General features: G+C 34.5%; 1 protein-coding gene across 1 annotated transcript in view; it reads left to right on the top strand.

Moving 5' to 3' along the window:
* The window catches only part of Gyg (glycogenin 1), an 81,493-nt gene that overhangs the window by 44,925 nt on the left and 17,507 nt on the right, over positions 1 to 19,061 (top strand). Inside the window, exons 2-3 of the mRNA XM_089650612.1 lie at positions 13,491 to 13,629; positions 18,099 to 18,273. Coding sequence (XP_089506738.1) covers positions 13,491 to 13,629; positions 18,099 to 18,273 — 314 coding nt within the window. The remainder of the gene's footprint in view (positions 1 to 13,490; positions 13,630 to 18,098; positions 18,274 to 19,061) is intronic.

Below are 19,061 nucleotides of genomic sequence, written 5' to 3'. Positions count from 1 at the left end.
CTTTGCCACTGGGCTTGAATATTTCAGGCTAAAGCAGTATTATATATCAAATCATCGTATTAATATTTTAATAATTTACACAAAATTTATTGCATTCATTTGTCTTGTTTTCTCACAATTACAAAAGCCCTCTAGGGTGTTAATAAATAATAAATACCTAATAAAAAAGGTTCCTAGATTATGCGTTTTATTGCCCATCTTTAATACATACACAATTTACACATACAAAAAATGTCTCGGAACAAACATGTATCCGTAGTGCTCAATTAATGCGCATGGTAATTATAAACGATTGGACAACGCATGCCTCGTACTGAACACGGATTTGGAAAAAGAAATGGCGTTACAAACCCGTATTCAGTAGGAGGACGCGTGCCTCGTATTGAACACGGGTTTGGAAGGAGAACGGCGTTACAAACCCGTGCGGGTTTCGAGGCAGTACTGCCTCCTATTGAACACGGAAAAGGAAATACGCCACCGGGCGCGCGGGTGGAGGGGTGCATTGCCTGTCGGGTGTCAGCCGTAATGATCTCTTACCAAATTCATATATTTAGATAGGCAATTCAATTTTATTTTGAACCTTTTTTTAAGTTTTGTGCAAATTTATATTTTAAATAAAATATTTAGCAATACGATGAGGCGTATACTTTTGTTGCCTGTTCACCGAACGAGCGAACGTTAGGACGAGCCGCGACGCTTCCAAGATACGTGTAAGAAATTCGTTCCACACTATTTCGAGGACCAAAAACTATAGACCACTAAATCGAGGACCTTCCGAGATCCGTGTATTTTACGTATGTGTAATCCTGAATACGTGGACAGGCCTCGGATATGGGAAGTCCTCAGTTACCGGCTGTGTATTCCGGTTTTTTGAGGACCGTTTTCTAGGTGCTTACCGGGTGTATGATGAAACCGAATAGACAGCAACGATCACGATTAACTTGAGTATACGTATAAGTGTAGAATACATGTCTACTTTATACAGGGTGTATCGGCACTAACCCGACAAACTTTAACCAGCTATTCCTTAGCACATTTGGAGTAAAAAATGTTATGTACACTTTGCTGTCCGGTAACATTTTTTTTCTTTTAAAAACAAAAAATAAATAAAATTTCCACACTCCGCTACTGCCCACAGTATAGGGGTAAAATAATTGGCAACGCCGCGCTACTGTCATCTCTTTCACACATATTCTGTCTCAAGTCCCGTGTGGTTCCCGCCACCCCGTCTCGTATCAGTGGTCAGTGCTGTTTTGGGAGTTCGCATGTCATCAAGTTTCTAGTTTCGTTTTTGTTTTGTTATCTAAGTTTTTACTGTTGAAATATGCCCCTCAATTATCCACCTGCCGAGCAAGCAGATATTGTTTTTGTTTATGGATTTTGCAATGGAAATTCACGAGCAGCCGTAAGGGAGTATCGCATGAGGTTTCCTGGAAGACGCGTCCCACACCATGCTACCTTTGTCCAGGTTTGTACCCTATCAATTGTTTATTGAAACTATTTACATTCATTGATAATGCCAAAAAGCGCTTTTGAAATTTAAACTGGGAACATTAAAAACATAACAAGGGGCCACCAACTTTAAAAATGTAAATTGTACTTTAGGTGATTTGTGTTCAGTGGTCACTAAACGGCGTTTTAAAAAGTTAATTAATTTTAATCTCTAATAAATGCATCATTCACTGCAATTGAATTCACTCCCTTTCTCACCATGGGATTATTTAAATTACTTGAATTCAATTTCACCCCTGTGAATCCAAGATATCAACCGTACCTAGTTAAGAAAATTATAATTTAAAACACTTTGTTATACATTTTACTATAAAAAAATGAAATAAATGAAGAGAAAACGTAAGTTTTCTGATATGTGCCTAAAATAAGTGTTCTTTAAAAATAAAATGAGTGAAAAAGCCCGCGATTGTTTATTTGACATTATTACTGAGCTGAATAATAAAAGCAGTTGTTATTTGTTGTTTTGTTTCAGATGTATCAACAATTGCGTGACTGTGGCATCGGACGGATTGAAGGCGCCGGCGGAGGACACAACATCGTTCCTGTGGCAGTTGAGGAGAGAATCCTGAACTTAATTACCGAAGACCCCACGCTGTCCGTGCGTCGGGTCGCTCTGATGATAGGACACAGGGAACACATGGCGGTATGGAGAGTTCTGAAGAAGCACGGGCTCAAACCTTTTCACTATAGGCGCTGCCAAGGCCTCATGGAGAATGACCACTTTTCCAGAGTCGTGTACTGCAGAAGAATGCTGCATAATGTCATAAGAGATGCAGACTTCATGAAAAACATATTGTTTACCGACGAAGCACAGTTCACTAAAACAGGAGTGCTAAATGTGCACAACTTGCACCATTGGGCTGAACAAAACCCCAAGCTTGTTCGGGAGTCGTCGAGCCAGGACAGATTTTCCATCAACATGTGGGCAGGAATCCTGGGAAATCAAATACTCGGTCCAATCGAGTTGCCTCCCAGACTAAATGGACCGATGTATTTGGAGTTCTTACAAGTGCAACTGGGCGAGATTCTGGAAGATGTGAACCTCGAATTACTACGGAGAATGTGGTTCCAGCACGATGGAGCCCCACCACACTATTCGATTGCCGTGCGGAACTACTTGGATGTCGAGTTTCCTGGTCGTTGGATAGGCCGTGGAAGTCCGGCCATTGCTTGGCCACCAAGATCACCCGACCTGACCCCCCTGGATTACTACCTGTGGGGGGCTCTCAAGGAAAAAGTGTATGCTAAGCCAATAGCCTCAAGAGAGCAACTGCTCGAACGAGTGATGGAAGCCGCTGCAGAAATTAAAGCAAATCCTGCAAACTTAAATAATCAAAATATAACAAGACTACACGCTTGCATCGAAAATAATGGTAGTCACTTCGAACAAATGCTCCAATAAAAAAATTAACATAAACTACATGTCCGCATTTTCATTTATTATTTATTGGTAAAATTCTCACAATGTCATTCATTTACACATCAATATTACCTACATATCAATATTTAATAAAATCTGTAGAAGAGTATGCCCGTCGGCATTCAACAAGTTTTTCGACAAGTGTGTCGAAAAGCGTCTTCTCTCTTTCCTACACACTAAATATTAATGGTTAAAAATGAGACGACTGATGCTTGTAAGCGCGCCAATACGTAAAAACAACGAAACTCGAATAAGAATTGCCAGGTGGGTTTTTTAATCGCTTTAATCTGACTTTAAACAATAATTAAACACGTAAAAATTATTTAATATAATATTACAGTACAGTACTTTGAACCTTCGCAATAAATTTATTTGATTTTAAGTTTAGTTTGTAGAACTCCATTTCAATTTAGAGATTTTTTTTATTTTAACAGTCTTATTAAAAAATTTATAAAAACAGTGTGTTTATAAACAAGTTCTGCTAGTTGTAATTATTATTACGCGTGACAGCTGTTTCACCTTCTGACGGCATTATCAAACTTTGGTAAAGCCACTTACAGACGACGTAAGTGATAACTTTCTTTTTTTATTATTCTGGCTTTATTGATTTCCGAGTAAATTGTCGTAAATTATTATTTGCTAATCCCAATATTATTTGCTAATGCTAATAATTAAGTGAAATTTTAAACAATGCAATAATAGGATTATTGCATTGTTAATTTCACTTAATGTCGTTGGTATTTCCAACTGATGACTCAGGGGTTTATTTCCCTGAATAATTAAGTATTTTGGGGTCTAATTATTATGCATTTCATTACATCCGATAATTTAAACAATTTTTATGTTGAATTGGGGTAAGTTTTATGGCTAAGGGAAGGAGTGGAAGGTGAGGAAGTACCTGGATATTCAGATCTGGTCACCAAATACGGCTAGTCATTTCAAGCAACGTTTAAATTCTAAACCTGGATATTCAGATCTGGTCACCAAATACGGCTAGTCATTTCAAGCAACGTTTAAATTCTGAACCTGGATATTCAGATCTGGTCACCAAATACGGCTAGTCATTTCAAGTAACGTTTAAATTCTAAACCTGGATATTCAGATCTGGTCACCAAATACGGCTAGTCATTTCAAGCAACGTTTAAATTCTGAACCTGGATATTCAGATCTGGTCACCAAATACGGCTAGTCATTTCAAGCAACGTTTAAATTCTAAACCTGGATATTCAGATCTGGTCACCAAATACGGCTAGTCATTTCAAGCAACGTTTAAATTCTGAACCTGGATATTCAGATCTGGTCACCAAATACGGCTAGTCATTTCAAGCAACGTTTAAATTCTAAACCTGGATATTCAGATCTGGTCACCAAATACGGCTAGTCATTTCAAGCAACGTTTAAATTCTGAACCTGGATATTCAGATCTGGTCACCAAATACGGCTAGTCATTTCAAGCAACGTTTAAATTCTGAATTAATTAATCAATTACGAAAAAGCGTGGGGTTAAGAATATTTTTTTTAAATTATAGTTGTAATTTATTGTCGATTTTTTAAAAAAATTGCGATATTTTAAATAAAATTTAATAATTATTGTTTAAATAAATTAGCAATCTGGCAGCATTCATTTGCAGGTGGTCAATCCAATGCAGTCATGACGTTTGTGTGAGTGCTTTCCTTTGTCTCAGTGTGTTGCGCAGCAGTTTTATATGAACCGTTTTTTGATTCATCGGGATTGTTTTTAAAACTATACATTCTTTGTACCTTCAAATTAGTGGAAATAAACTTAAGTGTGTCAAGCTGCTCGTTATATTCCGGTAATTCTGGAAGGCTTTTAACATAAGCAATAATATTCATAAATCACATTCCGCGAAGTTGTAAATAACTAAATTTATTAAAAAATATACGTTGTAGGATAGCCTAGCAAGTAACATTTTGACAGAGCACTTACGGTGATTTAAAAAACAACGGCGCTGTTCAAATAATCCAATTATTATTATTGATAAGTACCTAAGTGAGGAAAATTGTTTTTAAAAGTGCTCAGAATTATTGGACTTCGATTATAAATTCAGGAAATCTACTAATAATTAGTTTCTTAGTTTCAAAATTAGACTATTTAATACGTGAAACGCGTAAGAGGTGAAACCAAAGCATTCCAGAGGTGAAACAATTTAGATACAAAAATAAAACTGATGTGTACAATACAAGAAGACAATCAGTGATTCGCATACGAAAAATGTGAATAATCATTATTGTTAAATAAAATATTTCTTTTCTGGTACTGGATTATGTAATACGGGCTTCGTTCGCAGCAACACGCGAGAGTTGCGATGTTGCTTTCAAATTTTGACAAAGGATAAAACAGTGGTGACATGTGGTGAAAATATGTTTAATTAATTTTTTATTAAAAAAAAACGTTACCGGACAGCAAAGTGCACATAACATTTTTTACTCCAAATGTGCTAAGGAATAGCTGGTTAAAGTTTGTCGGGTTAGTGCCGATACACCCTGTATAATATAACAGGACCTCGAATTCGGGTAGCCAGTTGAAGTCCTCGAAATCGGGATTGGACAAACAAGGGTGTGTGTATGTGTGTGTGTGTGTGTGTGTGTGTGTGTGTGTGTGTATATATGTTTGTAAATTTAAAAAAAAAAAAAAAAAAAAAAAATAGAAACTTCTCTAAAAAAAAAAAAACCAATCACATTGATCTCTATAGATACATTTAACAAGTTTAAAAAAAACTATATTTTAAACACCACTGTTTTATCCTTACACTATAATACCCACGCTCAGGCTTCGCCTTTGTGGGATTTTTTTGTTACTCTTTCATTCTATATTACTATGTATGTACCTGAATTGTATATGTATCAAAAATTTTGTTAATAAAAAAAAAAAAAAAAAAAAAAAAAAAAAAATAAGCCCAGAAAAAAATAATGTAAAGGCCTATGAAAACTGCTTTAAAGTTCAAAATCTCCTACTTACGAACCCATTTTCGGTTATGATTTTATTGTATAATGTGGCAAATTAAGTTATTTATAAAATGATCGAAAAAAATTAAATGTTTATGCCTGAACATCCACAAAATAAAATAAAAGGCACTTTTTGGCCATGTTTTTTTCTTGCATAAATCAAAACAGGCGGATGGTGTTAAGCGGGAATTAAAACCTTATCGCCATCTACGTAAGGGTTGTTATTGATACCGGCTCAATTTAAAATATTACACGACGTAGTGCATCGCCTTAATATATATTTTAATAAGATACCGCACAATAGTTCCAACCGTCTGGAGCTAGTGAGACTACGGCATCCTAAGGTAGTGGGAGGGGAAGGAGATGGGGGAGAGGAATGTGGAGAAGCACCTGGCTATTGAAATCGGTCACCAAACACGGCTAAAACCATTTTAAACAACGTTTAGATCTGTACGATCTACCACTTTGAAACGTGCCGAAATTTTTCTATAGGTATAAATTAGAGTGTATATTTGATTTTTATTTTGTTTTTTTACTACAGTTTTATTCCGGGATTGATGAAATTTTGCTTGACCCTAAAACAAGAGAAAGGGCACTGTCATGAGAAAAATCATCCCACCCCAGTTTCCACCCGTTTCTTGATGAAAATGACACCTTACATTCAAAATAAGATAAAAAATACTGGATATATCTGATTTCGAGAAACTCTGCGTAAACGTTAAAAAATAGCTATTTTTCACAAGGCCCAGAAAACTTAAAAATCCACGACCAGGCGGCGTATAATTTTAAATTATGATTTAATATTAAAAAATAAGTTAACAATATCAAAGAGGCCGTATTATTTCCTCATCACCTCTTTGGTAGTTTGGGTGATATCAGAAACCCCTAAATAAATTGATAAATTGATTTGTCTTACTTTTATCTAACAATTTAACTAACATCGCTCTCATCGGCTTTCGCATTTCTCATTTCTCATTTGGTTCAAGATCCTAATTACTATTTATAATCGCCGGCCTTGATCTTTTTCGAAAACCATTTCTTCCTTTTTTTTAAGGAGGACGTACAAGTTTTTTTTTGTTCTTGTGTGATCCCGTTGGCAACTGTTTTTGTTTATATTTCAGCGGAATTTTGGCACAGATACCGTTACAAGAACATAGTTTTTCTGTGTCGTCTTCCTGCTAATTTTATTAAATCCGCCTGATGTAATGATTATCAAATCTAGTGAAATAATTTTGGATTTTTAAGTTTTTGGTACATCTTCCTGTGATTCCTCTTATTTATTTTTATTTTTATGTGAATACCGCACAAGAGTACCAACTGCTCTAACCCGACTGGAGCCAGTACTACGGCATCCCCAAATGTCGTGAGGCTGAAGGTAGGGTGGGGGAGGAAAGAAGATGGGAAGAATAAGGTGGGGGAGTACCTGGATATTGGAGATCTGGCACTAAGCACGGCTAAAGTCATTTCAAGCAACGTTTTAATTCTGAATGGTGGTTTTACACCAGGGCGATACTGAGAATATGTTCCACTCTGAAACGTGCCGCAACTATAATATGTATTATTTTAAATTAATAAATTATGAAATAACAAAAAGTAATCTCGACCACGCCGTCTTATTGGATAAAAAGGTAGATAATTTATTTAGCGCTCTGAAATTTCACCTCATTTGCGTTTAATGTTATCCGAGGCCATTTTAATTACCCTGATTATTATTGCCTCTAACACATTTTGTTATTATAATTTTTTTTCGTTAACTCCGCACAGGAGGCGGCCCTGAGGAAAATAATTTCGCTCTGGGCCCTATATCATATTTAGATATATGTGAAGGGACTTAATAAGGAAAGGAAGGATAGGAAGTCATGGGAAGGAAAAATGTATGAGGGGTTGGCATGAATCTGGAGGTCAGTGTGTCCAGGAGTGACGGATGTATGAATCCATCCCTTCCGTCCGGCTGGAGAAGTGAAAGGGTCTCCTTCAACCGGTCTCTCCTGATCCGGCCCACGACGCAGCTGGCGGGCAGAAACTTCCGCCGCCAAAACCTGGACAAACATCACTCCATGAACCCAGACACCCCTGATAAGTCAACAAAATCAGCGAACCATTACTTTTCTAATGAATGGTTGCCGGTGCGGCGGTACCCGTATCTGCCTCCCAAAGTAAGATTAATTAAATCAGGAAATCTTCTAGGGACCTTACACTAGTTCCGCGATATTTGATTCCTTTGAAGCGTTTCATTATTGTAATGTTTTATCGATAAAATCTATCTAATTGAAATGGATGTGTTTTTTTTTGGTGTACGGTTAAATCATCAAAATGATAATTCATCACATCTTTGAAAAGTTATATAAAGTCATGGAAAGTGATGAAACAAAAACTTTATTAACTGGGTTAAGTAGGTTAGGTTAGGTTAGGTTTAAATTATTTTTTTCATCGTTTTTAATGACTTTATATCACTTCTTAAAAGTGTGTTGAATTGTCCATGTGTTGATTTATCATGGAACCATTTTTTTCTAAATAAGTTTTTGTAAACTCATATCGCGATCGGTTCAATTTGAGTGGTAGATGAATGAATTATAATCCTGCGTAAAATCATTGAATAATTTATATTATCTATGGTAGCATCACTATACTATAATAATACCAGTATGTGATAATGGTAGCATCACAGTAATAATAATTGACAAATCAATTGACATTTTGGTATCGTAGCTTCTGTGGGCGTGGGTACTACTCGCCTGGAGCGTAATTCTACGTAAAATTATATTCAGATGTTTTTTTACCCCATTTTCGGTCATTTTTCCTGGTTCTTCAACCCCCGACCCAACCGGTATAACGAAATATCCAACATTCTAAGTGCGACGTGATAAATTTTCGAACGCCAAATCGATGTCGCGACGCTCATAAAATGAAACACGCCGCGAGTTTTCTTCTTGTGTGCACGGTGCAATAAGTGCACATGTGCAATGTACAAATGTGCATCTCTCCCGCGTGCAGTGCTAACTATTTATAGACTAGCGCGTGTTCATTCTATTTACTGCTCTAAGGCAGGGCTATCTGACAACAAATCGTTATTTTAATCATTATCAAATATTAAAAAAAAACTTATTTGTTTCTTGACTTTGGTCGATGCTTCTTAGAAGTTTTTTCAACATTATTGCTATCGAGCAAATAGTGTGAAGGTGTTAGGAGATTTTCAAATTTGGTCAGGTTATTTGTAACCCGAGAATGTTTGTCTTTCCTTGACTTTTTAAAATTATGCTTATTTCTGGGATCTCCTCGCACGCATTCAATTGTGATTACAACATGTAAACAAGGTTGTACCAAATGTTTAACCTCTCTCGATGCAACAAGTATTCGAAATAAAACCCTTTCAATTTGGGAAACGGGTATGGATACTGGCGCCCCGGAACCCATTCATTGGTTATCCATGAATAGGATGGTCACCCCAAGTAGTTTTGGTGAGTTTGCAGGGATACCCGAGTTTATCCAGGTCTTGGTGGCGGGCCCATCGGGTCGGGAGAGGCCGGTTGAGGAAGACCCTTTGGCCTCTCTTCGATCTCCAATCTCGACCCAACGCCTTGCACCGCATACATTTTCCTTTTCAGAACTTCCCCTCCTTCTATTACTTAAAAAAAATACCCTCCACATAGCATCCCCAAAGATGACATAGACACACGCTTAAATCAAATTTGTATTTAGTAGCTTGTCTAAGAAGGCCCTATTCTCCGTAATAGTACCTAAATCATACCTATTATTCTGTTCCTCCCTTACCCCATCAGACAAAAGGTTGTCTATCATACTTTTAATACTGAAGTGAAAACCTTTAATGGTTTTATTTATAATATAATATCATATTGTTTAAACTGTTGTTCTTCGAAAAAAGATAAGGGTCAATATCTCTTTATCTATGTAAATGAGACGCTTGTAGTTGTATCAGTATTTTTAATTACGAAGTATGTCAGCATTAATTTGTTATTGTTGAAGAATGACTGTTTAGGGCCAATTGTTTCACAGAATTTGAATAATTCATGAAATTTCTAAATTAATTTTCAAGATCTTTTCAATGGGCCAAATAGTTAACAAAACTGATATAATAGCAGAACTTGAAAATTAACTTCGAACTTTAATGAATTGTTTAAATTCTGTGATACTACCCGTCCTTAATCAGCATCATGTTCGGTCTGTTGTTGTTGGTTACCTTGTATACATCTTATGAGACGATGAGATCGGCCTTTTTTAATTTGTTGTAGTTGCCGTCGATAACCCTGGTATATAATCTAATTACGCCGCACACCTCACACGTTTCTCCTGTGTATTTAAAACCGGCGACTGGGAATGGTGCATCAACTTTTCGCATTGAACTTGGCAATCTTGCATTTTAACATATATTAGTGGGTACCTACTACAAATATAAACAGATAGTGCAATCTTAATCCGCACTATTTGTAATCGAAAACTTTATTCTCCTAAATATGTGTATTTTTTAAAAATTTAAAATAAAATAATAACTTAGTAAACATACATTTTATATAATATGATTTAATATTTTCACGGCCAAAAGTATTTTCGTTATTTGTTTTTGGGGTGTTATGCCGTGTTGCGCTAAATCCTTCTTTAGCCAACGTTTCGGACAGCATTGCAGTGTCCATCATCAGGGCAGATGTGTTATTTCAACCATAGTTTCTTCAGGGCAGTACAATAGTCTACTAAAATTTACAAGTAACATGTAACACTTGTTATATTGAGCTTCCACATTTTCAGATTTTAACAGAGAATTGTACTGCTGTCCTGAAGACGTGTAATAATCGTGGTGTTTACTAAGTTACCTCACCCAAGTGATCGCTTCAACTGGTCAAGAGAGACCCGTTGAAGAGGTCAAAGGGTCTCCCAAAACCAGCCTCCCCGATCTGGCACACCACGCAGCTGGTGGGCAGGCGCATTCAGCTCACCCGATGAACCCGGGCACCCCTGCTAAATCACCAAACGTAGCGAACCACTTAGGGTGTCCTGTGGCAGAGGTGTTGGTTACCCAATAAATGGTTACCGGGCGGCGGTACCCAAACCCATCAAAAAATTGTAAAATTAACCATTTTTTTAGCGTATTTTTTGGACAACAACACATCGCGGGCGCTTTAAAAACTAGAAAATAACTTAAATTTATAATTAAATTATCCACAAGTGTAATTTTTTTGAGCAATACAAATAAGAATGGAAATAATTCGGAACAGAGTCATGAGGTCTATATTGTGCTGTATTGGTCTATGGCTGTAGCAGATTTACTAGGATAAAAACAATGCAACTCCAACTCAATATGCTTAATGCGTGGCAACGTTTAATCTACAATACCCTAGTATTTATTTAAGTTAAATAATAAAAGGTTACTAGATTACTATAATAATAAAAGGTTATTAGATTTTATGGCAACAACGAGCCGTTAGACGTATTAGAATTCAAATTATCTCTTGCTTCATCTCTCGTATACACTGGATGCAGTCATTCAGTCAAAAAAGGTCCAATATCCTTTAGCCCAATAGATGGCAATAAAAGGGTTAGAATATAGGATCGCTGAAAAAGTTGAGCTTAGACGAGATGGAGTTGACTGAAAAAACTTACAAGTCATACTATGTTTCCAAATACTATCTAAAGTGTTGCAAAAGGAAGAAAATATATCATTTTCCCGATTGTTTTGATGATTTTCATGAACGCCGTTAAACCATTTTTCAAAAACGATTTTTTTGTATGTACCTACCTATAATACGACTTTACCTAAAAAAATTATAAAGAATTTAGTTTCACAAATATGTTATTTACTTGAAAGATACATTGAATTATTTTGTATGGCAAAATTATAACCGCTGTACGCTGTACCTACCCTTTGATCACTTTAAGCCTCTCCACTTTGGGTGTTAAATTTAAAAAAATATGTTTTCCAACTTCTCTACCTATTTAAAAGAATAGATAGTAGAACAGATATTCATAGAAAGTATCCTTAAACATTATTATTTAATCATTTTTCATAATTCATGTTCGAGAGGGTTAAATGTAAATGTAAAGGAAACTAAAAAAGTATTTATTTTATTTAATAGAATATTATTATATTAGTTTTAGAATCGATATACACAGATTTAATAAAGCTAAATATATAACAAACAAGAAAGCAAACATAAATAAAGCGATAACAGATAATATTATTTACGGTGGATAGTTGCCGCATACTGCGGTGATTGGGTTCATATTTGTCGAATACACTCAAATTAATGATAGGGTCTTTACCCCGATAATGATCAAGTTTGCTCAACAGTAGCTACCTACTTACCATTTTTTTAATTTAGATACTTAGGGCTATTTCTGAAAAAGGGTAATTTTTTGTTGATATTTATTTCTGGACATGGGTACAATAGAATGATGTTTTTGCTTGTTGGTTCGGTCGTCTTGTATCAAACGCCTAATGAGATTTATTATAATATGCAATGGGATACATCACCATCCCTACGTCGCGTTATTGCATATAATATCGTGGGGATATTACAATCGAAAGTCAAAGATGTATTTGACCCATCTGATATATTGTTGGTCGATGATTTGACCTTTTTTGGCTAGAGGCCCGAGGAATTTTCATATACCCGATAGTGTAGTGACCTTTATAGAATCACTTCTTGTAACTAACTACCCATTGAAAGGTACCCCCTGACAAGAAATTCACGAAAATAGATTGTGGAGTATTTCCGACATTGTCTGGTGGTTTTTTTAAAATTCAGCGTGGGTAACAAGTGTCCAAGATGTGCACTCGTTATTATTACATTATTACGTATTTGGCGGATTCCCAGTAAATAATCCGGTCGACGATTGGAGCAATTGCTTTTATTCGATTTGGCAGCCGCTCTGTGGCAGCGCGGGATGTTTGAACTATGTCGAGGAAATGGCGATTCCCGCGTCTTCTTTCTCCTTCGAGGGAAAAACTAATTTTGATGGCTTTATGGAAAGTCTGCTCTCTGGTTTGGCACTGCTATATTCCGCGTAATAAATTAAGGAAGGCGCAATATGCCCGCGATCTCTAATAGCGGAACGTGTTAGTATTGACGCCATTGACTATCTATTAAATCGTTAAACGTAATTTCGTGGGATGTGTTTATTAATGGAAAGAATCGTTAAATTTGAAGCTTGTCAAATCGAGTCCGAATTATCACCAATCTACTAACAGCCATCTAACAGCTTTCGAGAAAATGGGATAGATTATTGGCAAGTGTGTTTTCTGTAGCCTAATATTTTAGTTGGTTCCAACTTAGATTCATATTATGAGTATCTAATTTGAAAAACATTTTTAATCGAATCAACACTGCAGCGAAATTATGGGCAGGTACCTACTTCTAAGATTTACATTATTATTTGAATGCATTCCATTTTTTAACTTACTAAACTAAAACAATTTGGCATCATGGCTATTGGCGGGAACACACAGTTTAGGGGGATAAGTGGGGTTAGAGTTAGAGAAAAATAAAATTGTCTGGATGCTAGAATAATGTATTGTGGAAATTTGATTATATTATGATAATACTTGTGCTTATGGTTTGTGTGTTGTTTGTATTTGCAGAAAGCTGTGCCTGGGTGACGCTAGCCACCAATGACTCATACTGCCTCGGGGCGCTGGTCCTGGCTCACTCCCTGAAGAGGGCGAGCACAGCTCACTCCCTAGTCATACTTGTCACTCCGCAAGTAACACCTATAATGAAGTAAGTACTTTACTTGTTTAACGTCTAACAAGTCCTAACCATTTGTTAAAAAATGCAATGATATATGGTTTTATGCCAGTTAGATCTACGACATCTAACTTACTGCTTTACGAAAATTGTATTGTGCCCTGTCAAAGAGTCACCAATTTGACTCGATTTAAACTGATTTATGTAAAGCCTTTGATGTTTCTCATTTCATCTTAATGGAAAAGTTAGAACATTTGGGAATAAGTGGGAAGTTTCTCGAATGGCTGAGAAGTTATTTGTCAAATAGGAAACTATCTGTAAAAATTATCTCCACATCTTCTTACACTTTTTGCCATAAGTGGGGTCCCCCAAGGTTCCCACCTAGGACTAATTCTATTTCTACTATTTATTAATGACATCTCTTTAATTCTCGATAACATTCAGTTTCTTCTATTCTATTCGATTGTTTGATTCTCCTAATTAACTTAAAAAAACTTTATAAATGGTGCCTCGTAATTAAACCTAAATATAGACAATTGCCAAACGATGAGTTTCCAAAGATCAAAAACCTCCTTATTATTCAACTCTCTGAATTCAACGACCTTGGCGTTATCTTTGACTCCAAATTACGCTTCTTGAATCATATTACAACTATTACCAGTAAAGGATTACAATGCTTGGATTTATTCTCAGAATCGCAAAAGACTTTAATAAACTAAAAACCATAAAATAACTATACACATCTTTGATTAGAAGTCAGTTTAAATATAATTCATGCATTTGATCTCCTCATTTTAACTCACTTAAATCTTACAAATCAAAATAAATGTTTAAACTTTATTCATTTCAAAATTGGTATTCCATAAATGAAATCATTTTTATGAATTTACGAAGTATACTCAATTTATCGAAATTATAAGAATGGCGAAAAATGTTTGATCTTTTTTATTGAATAAAATTGTTAAATCTAGATGGGATTGCCCTGATGCCATTAATTTTTTGTCATTATATGTACCCCCGAAGCATACGAGATGAAAGATATTGTTTCACAACAATAACTTTGTTTTTTATTAAAACACAAATAACATTGTTTACATCACTTTATTTCGATACAAAATCTCAACATGTTTCATGAACCAAGTTCACTTCATCAGGAGCACAAGTATACTAAAGTTATAATTAAAATTAGGTCTAGAAAGAAGAGGTAGAAGGAGTGGGGAGGGGTAAGAGTGGGGGAGGGTTATTCAAAGTAGGAATTAAAATGTCATTAGACGGGAAAGACCGGGTAATTGGGAAAATATTTAAAATGGGGTTTATAAAAATTTTTTGTTTATTAATAATATCTGCTTTCATATTCACGTGTTTTCTTATTTCTAGGATTTCAAAATTATTGATTTGAGATACCTTGTAACCAGAATGTAGTATTTTAAAACCTGAATTAATATCGAAAGTATGGTCGTTATTTAATAAATGATCCGCAAATTCTGATTCACAGTTTCCCTTTAAAGCCCTAAGATGTTCTTTAATTCTGATCTCAAAGTTTCTATTAGTTTTTCCTATATAAAAGGAATTACAATCATTACAGTTGAGTTTATAAACACCTGATTTTTTAGTTTGACTATCAATATCTTTATTATTAAGAATATATTTTTTTAATTTGTTATTCGTATAAAACGCCGGTTGAATAGTGAAGGGGATGTTTTTATTTACAATTTTGGAAGTATCATTATCTACAAATAGAATTCTACGCCATTGTTTGTTTGTATCTTTATAAATAGGATAAATATAAAGTTTAAAGAATTTATGTTTAATTTTTTTATTTAGTATTTCATCTATCAATTTATTAGGATAGCCGTTATTAGATGCTATTTGTTTTATGATATTTAATTCTGAGATATAATTAGGATCCGACAAAGGAATCGAAATTAATCTATTAAGCATAGAATGGAAAGCTGCGACTTTTTGAGAAAAGGGATGATTTGATGAATTATGAATGACAATATCAGTGTACGTATCTTTACGGAAAATATTAAAATCTATTTTATTACCTTTTATTGTTAAATTTAAATCTAAGAAATTTAAACTCTTATCTATACCTATTTCTAATGTAAATTGAATATTTTTGTGTATTTTATTTAAAAAGTTTAAGAACATGTTCAATTGTCTTTCTGTTCCTAACCAAATGCAAAAAATGTCGTCCACATATCTCTTCCAACAATATAAATTTTTAAGTAACAAGGCACCGCTATTAAAAATCTTATTTTCTAAATTATTAATAAAAATGTCTGCAATCAAAGGACTCGTACTGTTCCCCATGGCCAAGCCATCCTTTTGTTTAAAAATTGTATTGTTAAATTGAAAATAATTTTGTTTAAAAATAACTTCGAAAAATAAAATGAGGTCATGGATAAGGTCTTTCTGTAAGTTAGATGAATTTAACAAATTATTGATGATGGTTTTACTTTCTTCTATTGGAATACTAGGGAATAAATTTACTACGTCAAAAGAAACCAACATAGCATGATTAGGAATTTCCAAATCCTTTAGATAATTAACTAATTCTAACGAATTTTTAACTGTGTATGTTGGTTGAAATATATTAGCATTATTAATTACAGTATTGATAGCTGACGCTAATTTAAAAGTTGGGGCATTACAATTAGAGACTACTGGCCTAATAGGTTTGTTCAGTTTATGTATTTTTAATAGGCTGTAAAGTTTAGGAATTTTTGGGTTAATTAAAATCAAATTTTTGTTATTTTTCATGTATAACAATAACTTTGTGTTGAATTCTGCCATGGAAAGGATTCACAGAGTTGACAATTAATTAATTGATGTTGCTGATATTTTCGTTTTAAATTTTGATACATTTAGAACCAAAATTAATTTATTGCTTTTTAGTAAATGTAAATAACTTTTAAAAAGTGATTTCTGAGTGAATCTATGCATATGCTTTAAGTATTCATAATATCTTATTACATTTTTTTATTTTTTTTATTTCAAGCGTTCTTCAGTTAGCGTGTTATTAACTTACCGGTTGTTTGCAGGTGAAAAAATATAACAAGCAGTAATTGTTGATTAAAGTACTAGTACATATTGAATTATTTGGCGTGTTGGATATAAGCCGACGTAGCTTAGTGGTCTCAGAGCACTTGACTGTACATCAGAAGGTACGGGTTCAATTCCCGTCTGAAGCATTTATTTTTACTCGGGAGATATTTTCAATTTGTATGGATATTTCAAGCGACTAATTATTGCTTATAATAATTTGTTATCCTTTGTGCTATGCATAAAAAAAACCTCGTCTTATAAACATTAGTTTATCATTAAAAAAATAAGAATATTAATTATTGCCACATAAAGAGATGTGATGATAGTTACTTTTTTAATTGTCAGAAACAATGTTAAATTTTAATTTAATGTTCTGCGTAACAACAGCAACTTACAAGAGTGGGTCAAATATTGACTCAGCTGCAAGTCTCTTGGCTGCTAAAACTGTACCCCTGCAATAGACTGCCGCATTTCAAAAATTATAAAAAGTATGACAAACTGAGGCAAATAATATTTGAATTAATTGTTGCATCTTTTTTATAAATATATGTATACATAAAAGCATAAATAAAAGTTTATAAAAAATGAGATATATTTGAGAAGGGTTAACCTCTTCTGTAAATCTTCAATTCAATCACTTTCTATAGGTTTAAAAACTCCACTAACAGTTAAGGCGATGCACTACATAGTAATGCAAAATCATGTGTTTTTGGTTTGAAAATTTGGTCGCCTAGAAATGTTTCAGAAGCTTTAAATAAATACTGCGAGTAGAATACATCCTGGCCTCTGAAATAATTGAGTATTTTTGATAAGTCTTTACAAGCCCAGAAAAAATAATGTATAAGGCCTATGAAAACTGCTTTAAAGTTCAAAATCTCCTACTTACGAACCCATTTTCGGTTGTGGTTTTATTTTATAATGTGGCAATTTAAGTTATTTATGAAATTATCGAAAAACATTATATTTGTGCCTGAACAAAATAAAATAAAAGGCACTTTTTGGCCATGTTTTTTTCTTGCATAAATCAAAACAGGTGGATGGTGTTAAGCGGAAATTTAAGCCTTATCGCCATCTACGTAAGGTGTGTTATTGATAGCTGCTCGATTGAAAATATTACACGACGTAGTGCATCGCCTTAAACAATATAGTTTACTTTGTTTGTGCTTGCATAAAATTGGAATAAGAAAATTTCAAATCCGTTCAATTGATAAAGTACCACCAGACTATTTTTTATTCTATTCTATGTTTGAATTGTGTATTATTTTTTAATTCTGTAGAAACAAAATTTTCCAGTTTTCATCTTGGCAAGTTGGCAAGTCAAGTTACATCCTGTGATTTTTCATGTGAACTAGTATTAAAATAATCATCATACAAACAAAAATAAAACAGATTTGTCAGTCTTTCAAAGAAAATTGTTAACATCTCTCTGAATATGAATTTTTGTCTGGTAGGGAACGCTTAACCCAAGTGTTTAAGGAGGTTATCAGCGTAGACGTGCTGGACTCGGGAGACGCGGCGCACCTAGCCCTACTGGCACGCCCCGAACTGGGCATCACCTTCACCAAGCTGCACTGCTGGAGCCTCACGCAATACTCCAAGTGCGTCTTCCTGGATGCTGACACCCTGGTAGGATATTCTATTAATCTCTTGTAGGGAGTGCTTATCACAAACAAGTGTTTAAGGTGGTGATGAAGGAATTGACGAAATTCTGCCAAGTGCACCTACTACGCTATCAATTGGCGTGCAAGATATCCTAGAACAGCTTACTGACTATTTAAGCGGGAAAAATTTAAGTTTTTTCAATGGCTCTCTCTAAGCTGATAATGTAATACTATAAGCTTGGATGTATATATCCTACTTTGATCAAATATTATTTTTTCCTTTGTAAGGGAATAAAAATAATTTAGGGTAACAAAATTTGACATTATGGCCTGGAACACCGCGAATGTGACGGGAAAAAAATTGTTTATAGAGAGAGAAATAATGACACATTTAATATTGTTCTTGGAAGCAGTAATAATAATGTCCAAAAAAAATTTAATTTTGACAAATACAGGGTGTATCGGCACTAACCCGACAAACTTTAACCAGCTATTCCTTAGCACATTTGGAGTAAAAAATGTTATGGGCACTTTGCTGTCCGGTAGCATTTTTTTTTCAATTAAAAACAAAAAAATTTAAAATTTCCACACTACATCACTGTCATTGGCTTTGCTTTTCGTGTTCAACAGCTGTTATAAGCAAGTATGTCGAAAAGCGTCTTCGCTCTTTCGTACACACTAAATAATAATAGTTAAAAATGAGACGAATGGTGCCGTGCCATTTCGTTGTGATTGTAAAAGTGCGCCAATAAAGGTACACACGTGCATTATTCAATGGAATTCGAATAAAATATTGCCATATGGATTTTCAAA

The sequence above is a fragment of the Hesperophylax consimilis genome, chromosome 3, assembly GCF_061612785.1.
Source record: "Hesperophylax consimilis isolate HC1 chromosome 3, BYU_Hcon_1.0, whole genome shotgun sequence".
In the NCBI taxonomy this organism is placed as follows: Eukaryota; Metazoa; Arthropoda; class Insecta; order Trichoptera; family Limnephilidae; genus Hesperophylax; species Hesperophylax consimilis.
This window is presented reverse-complemented; position numbering and strand designations above follow the sequence as displayed.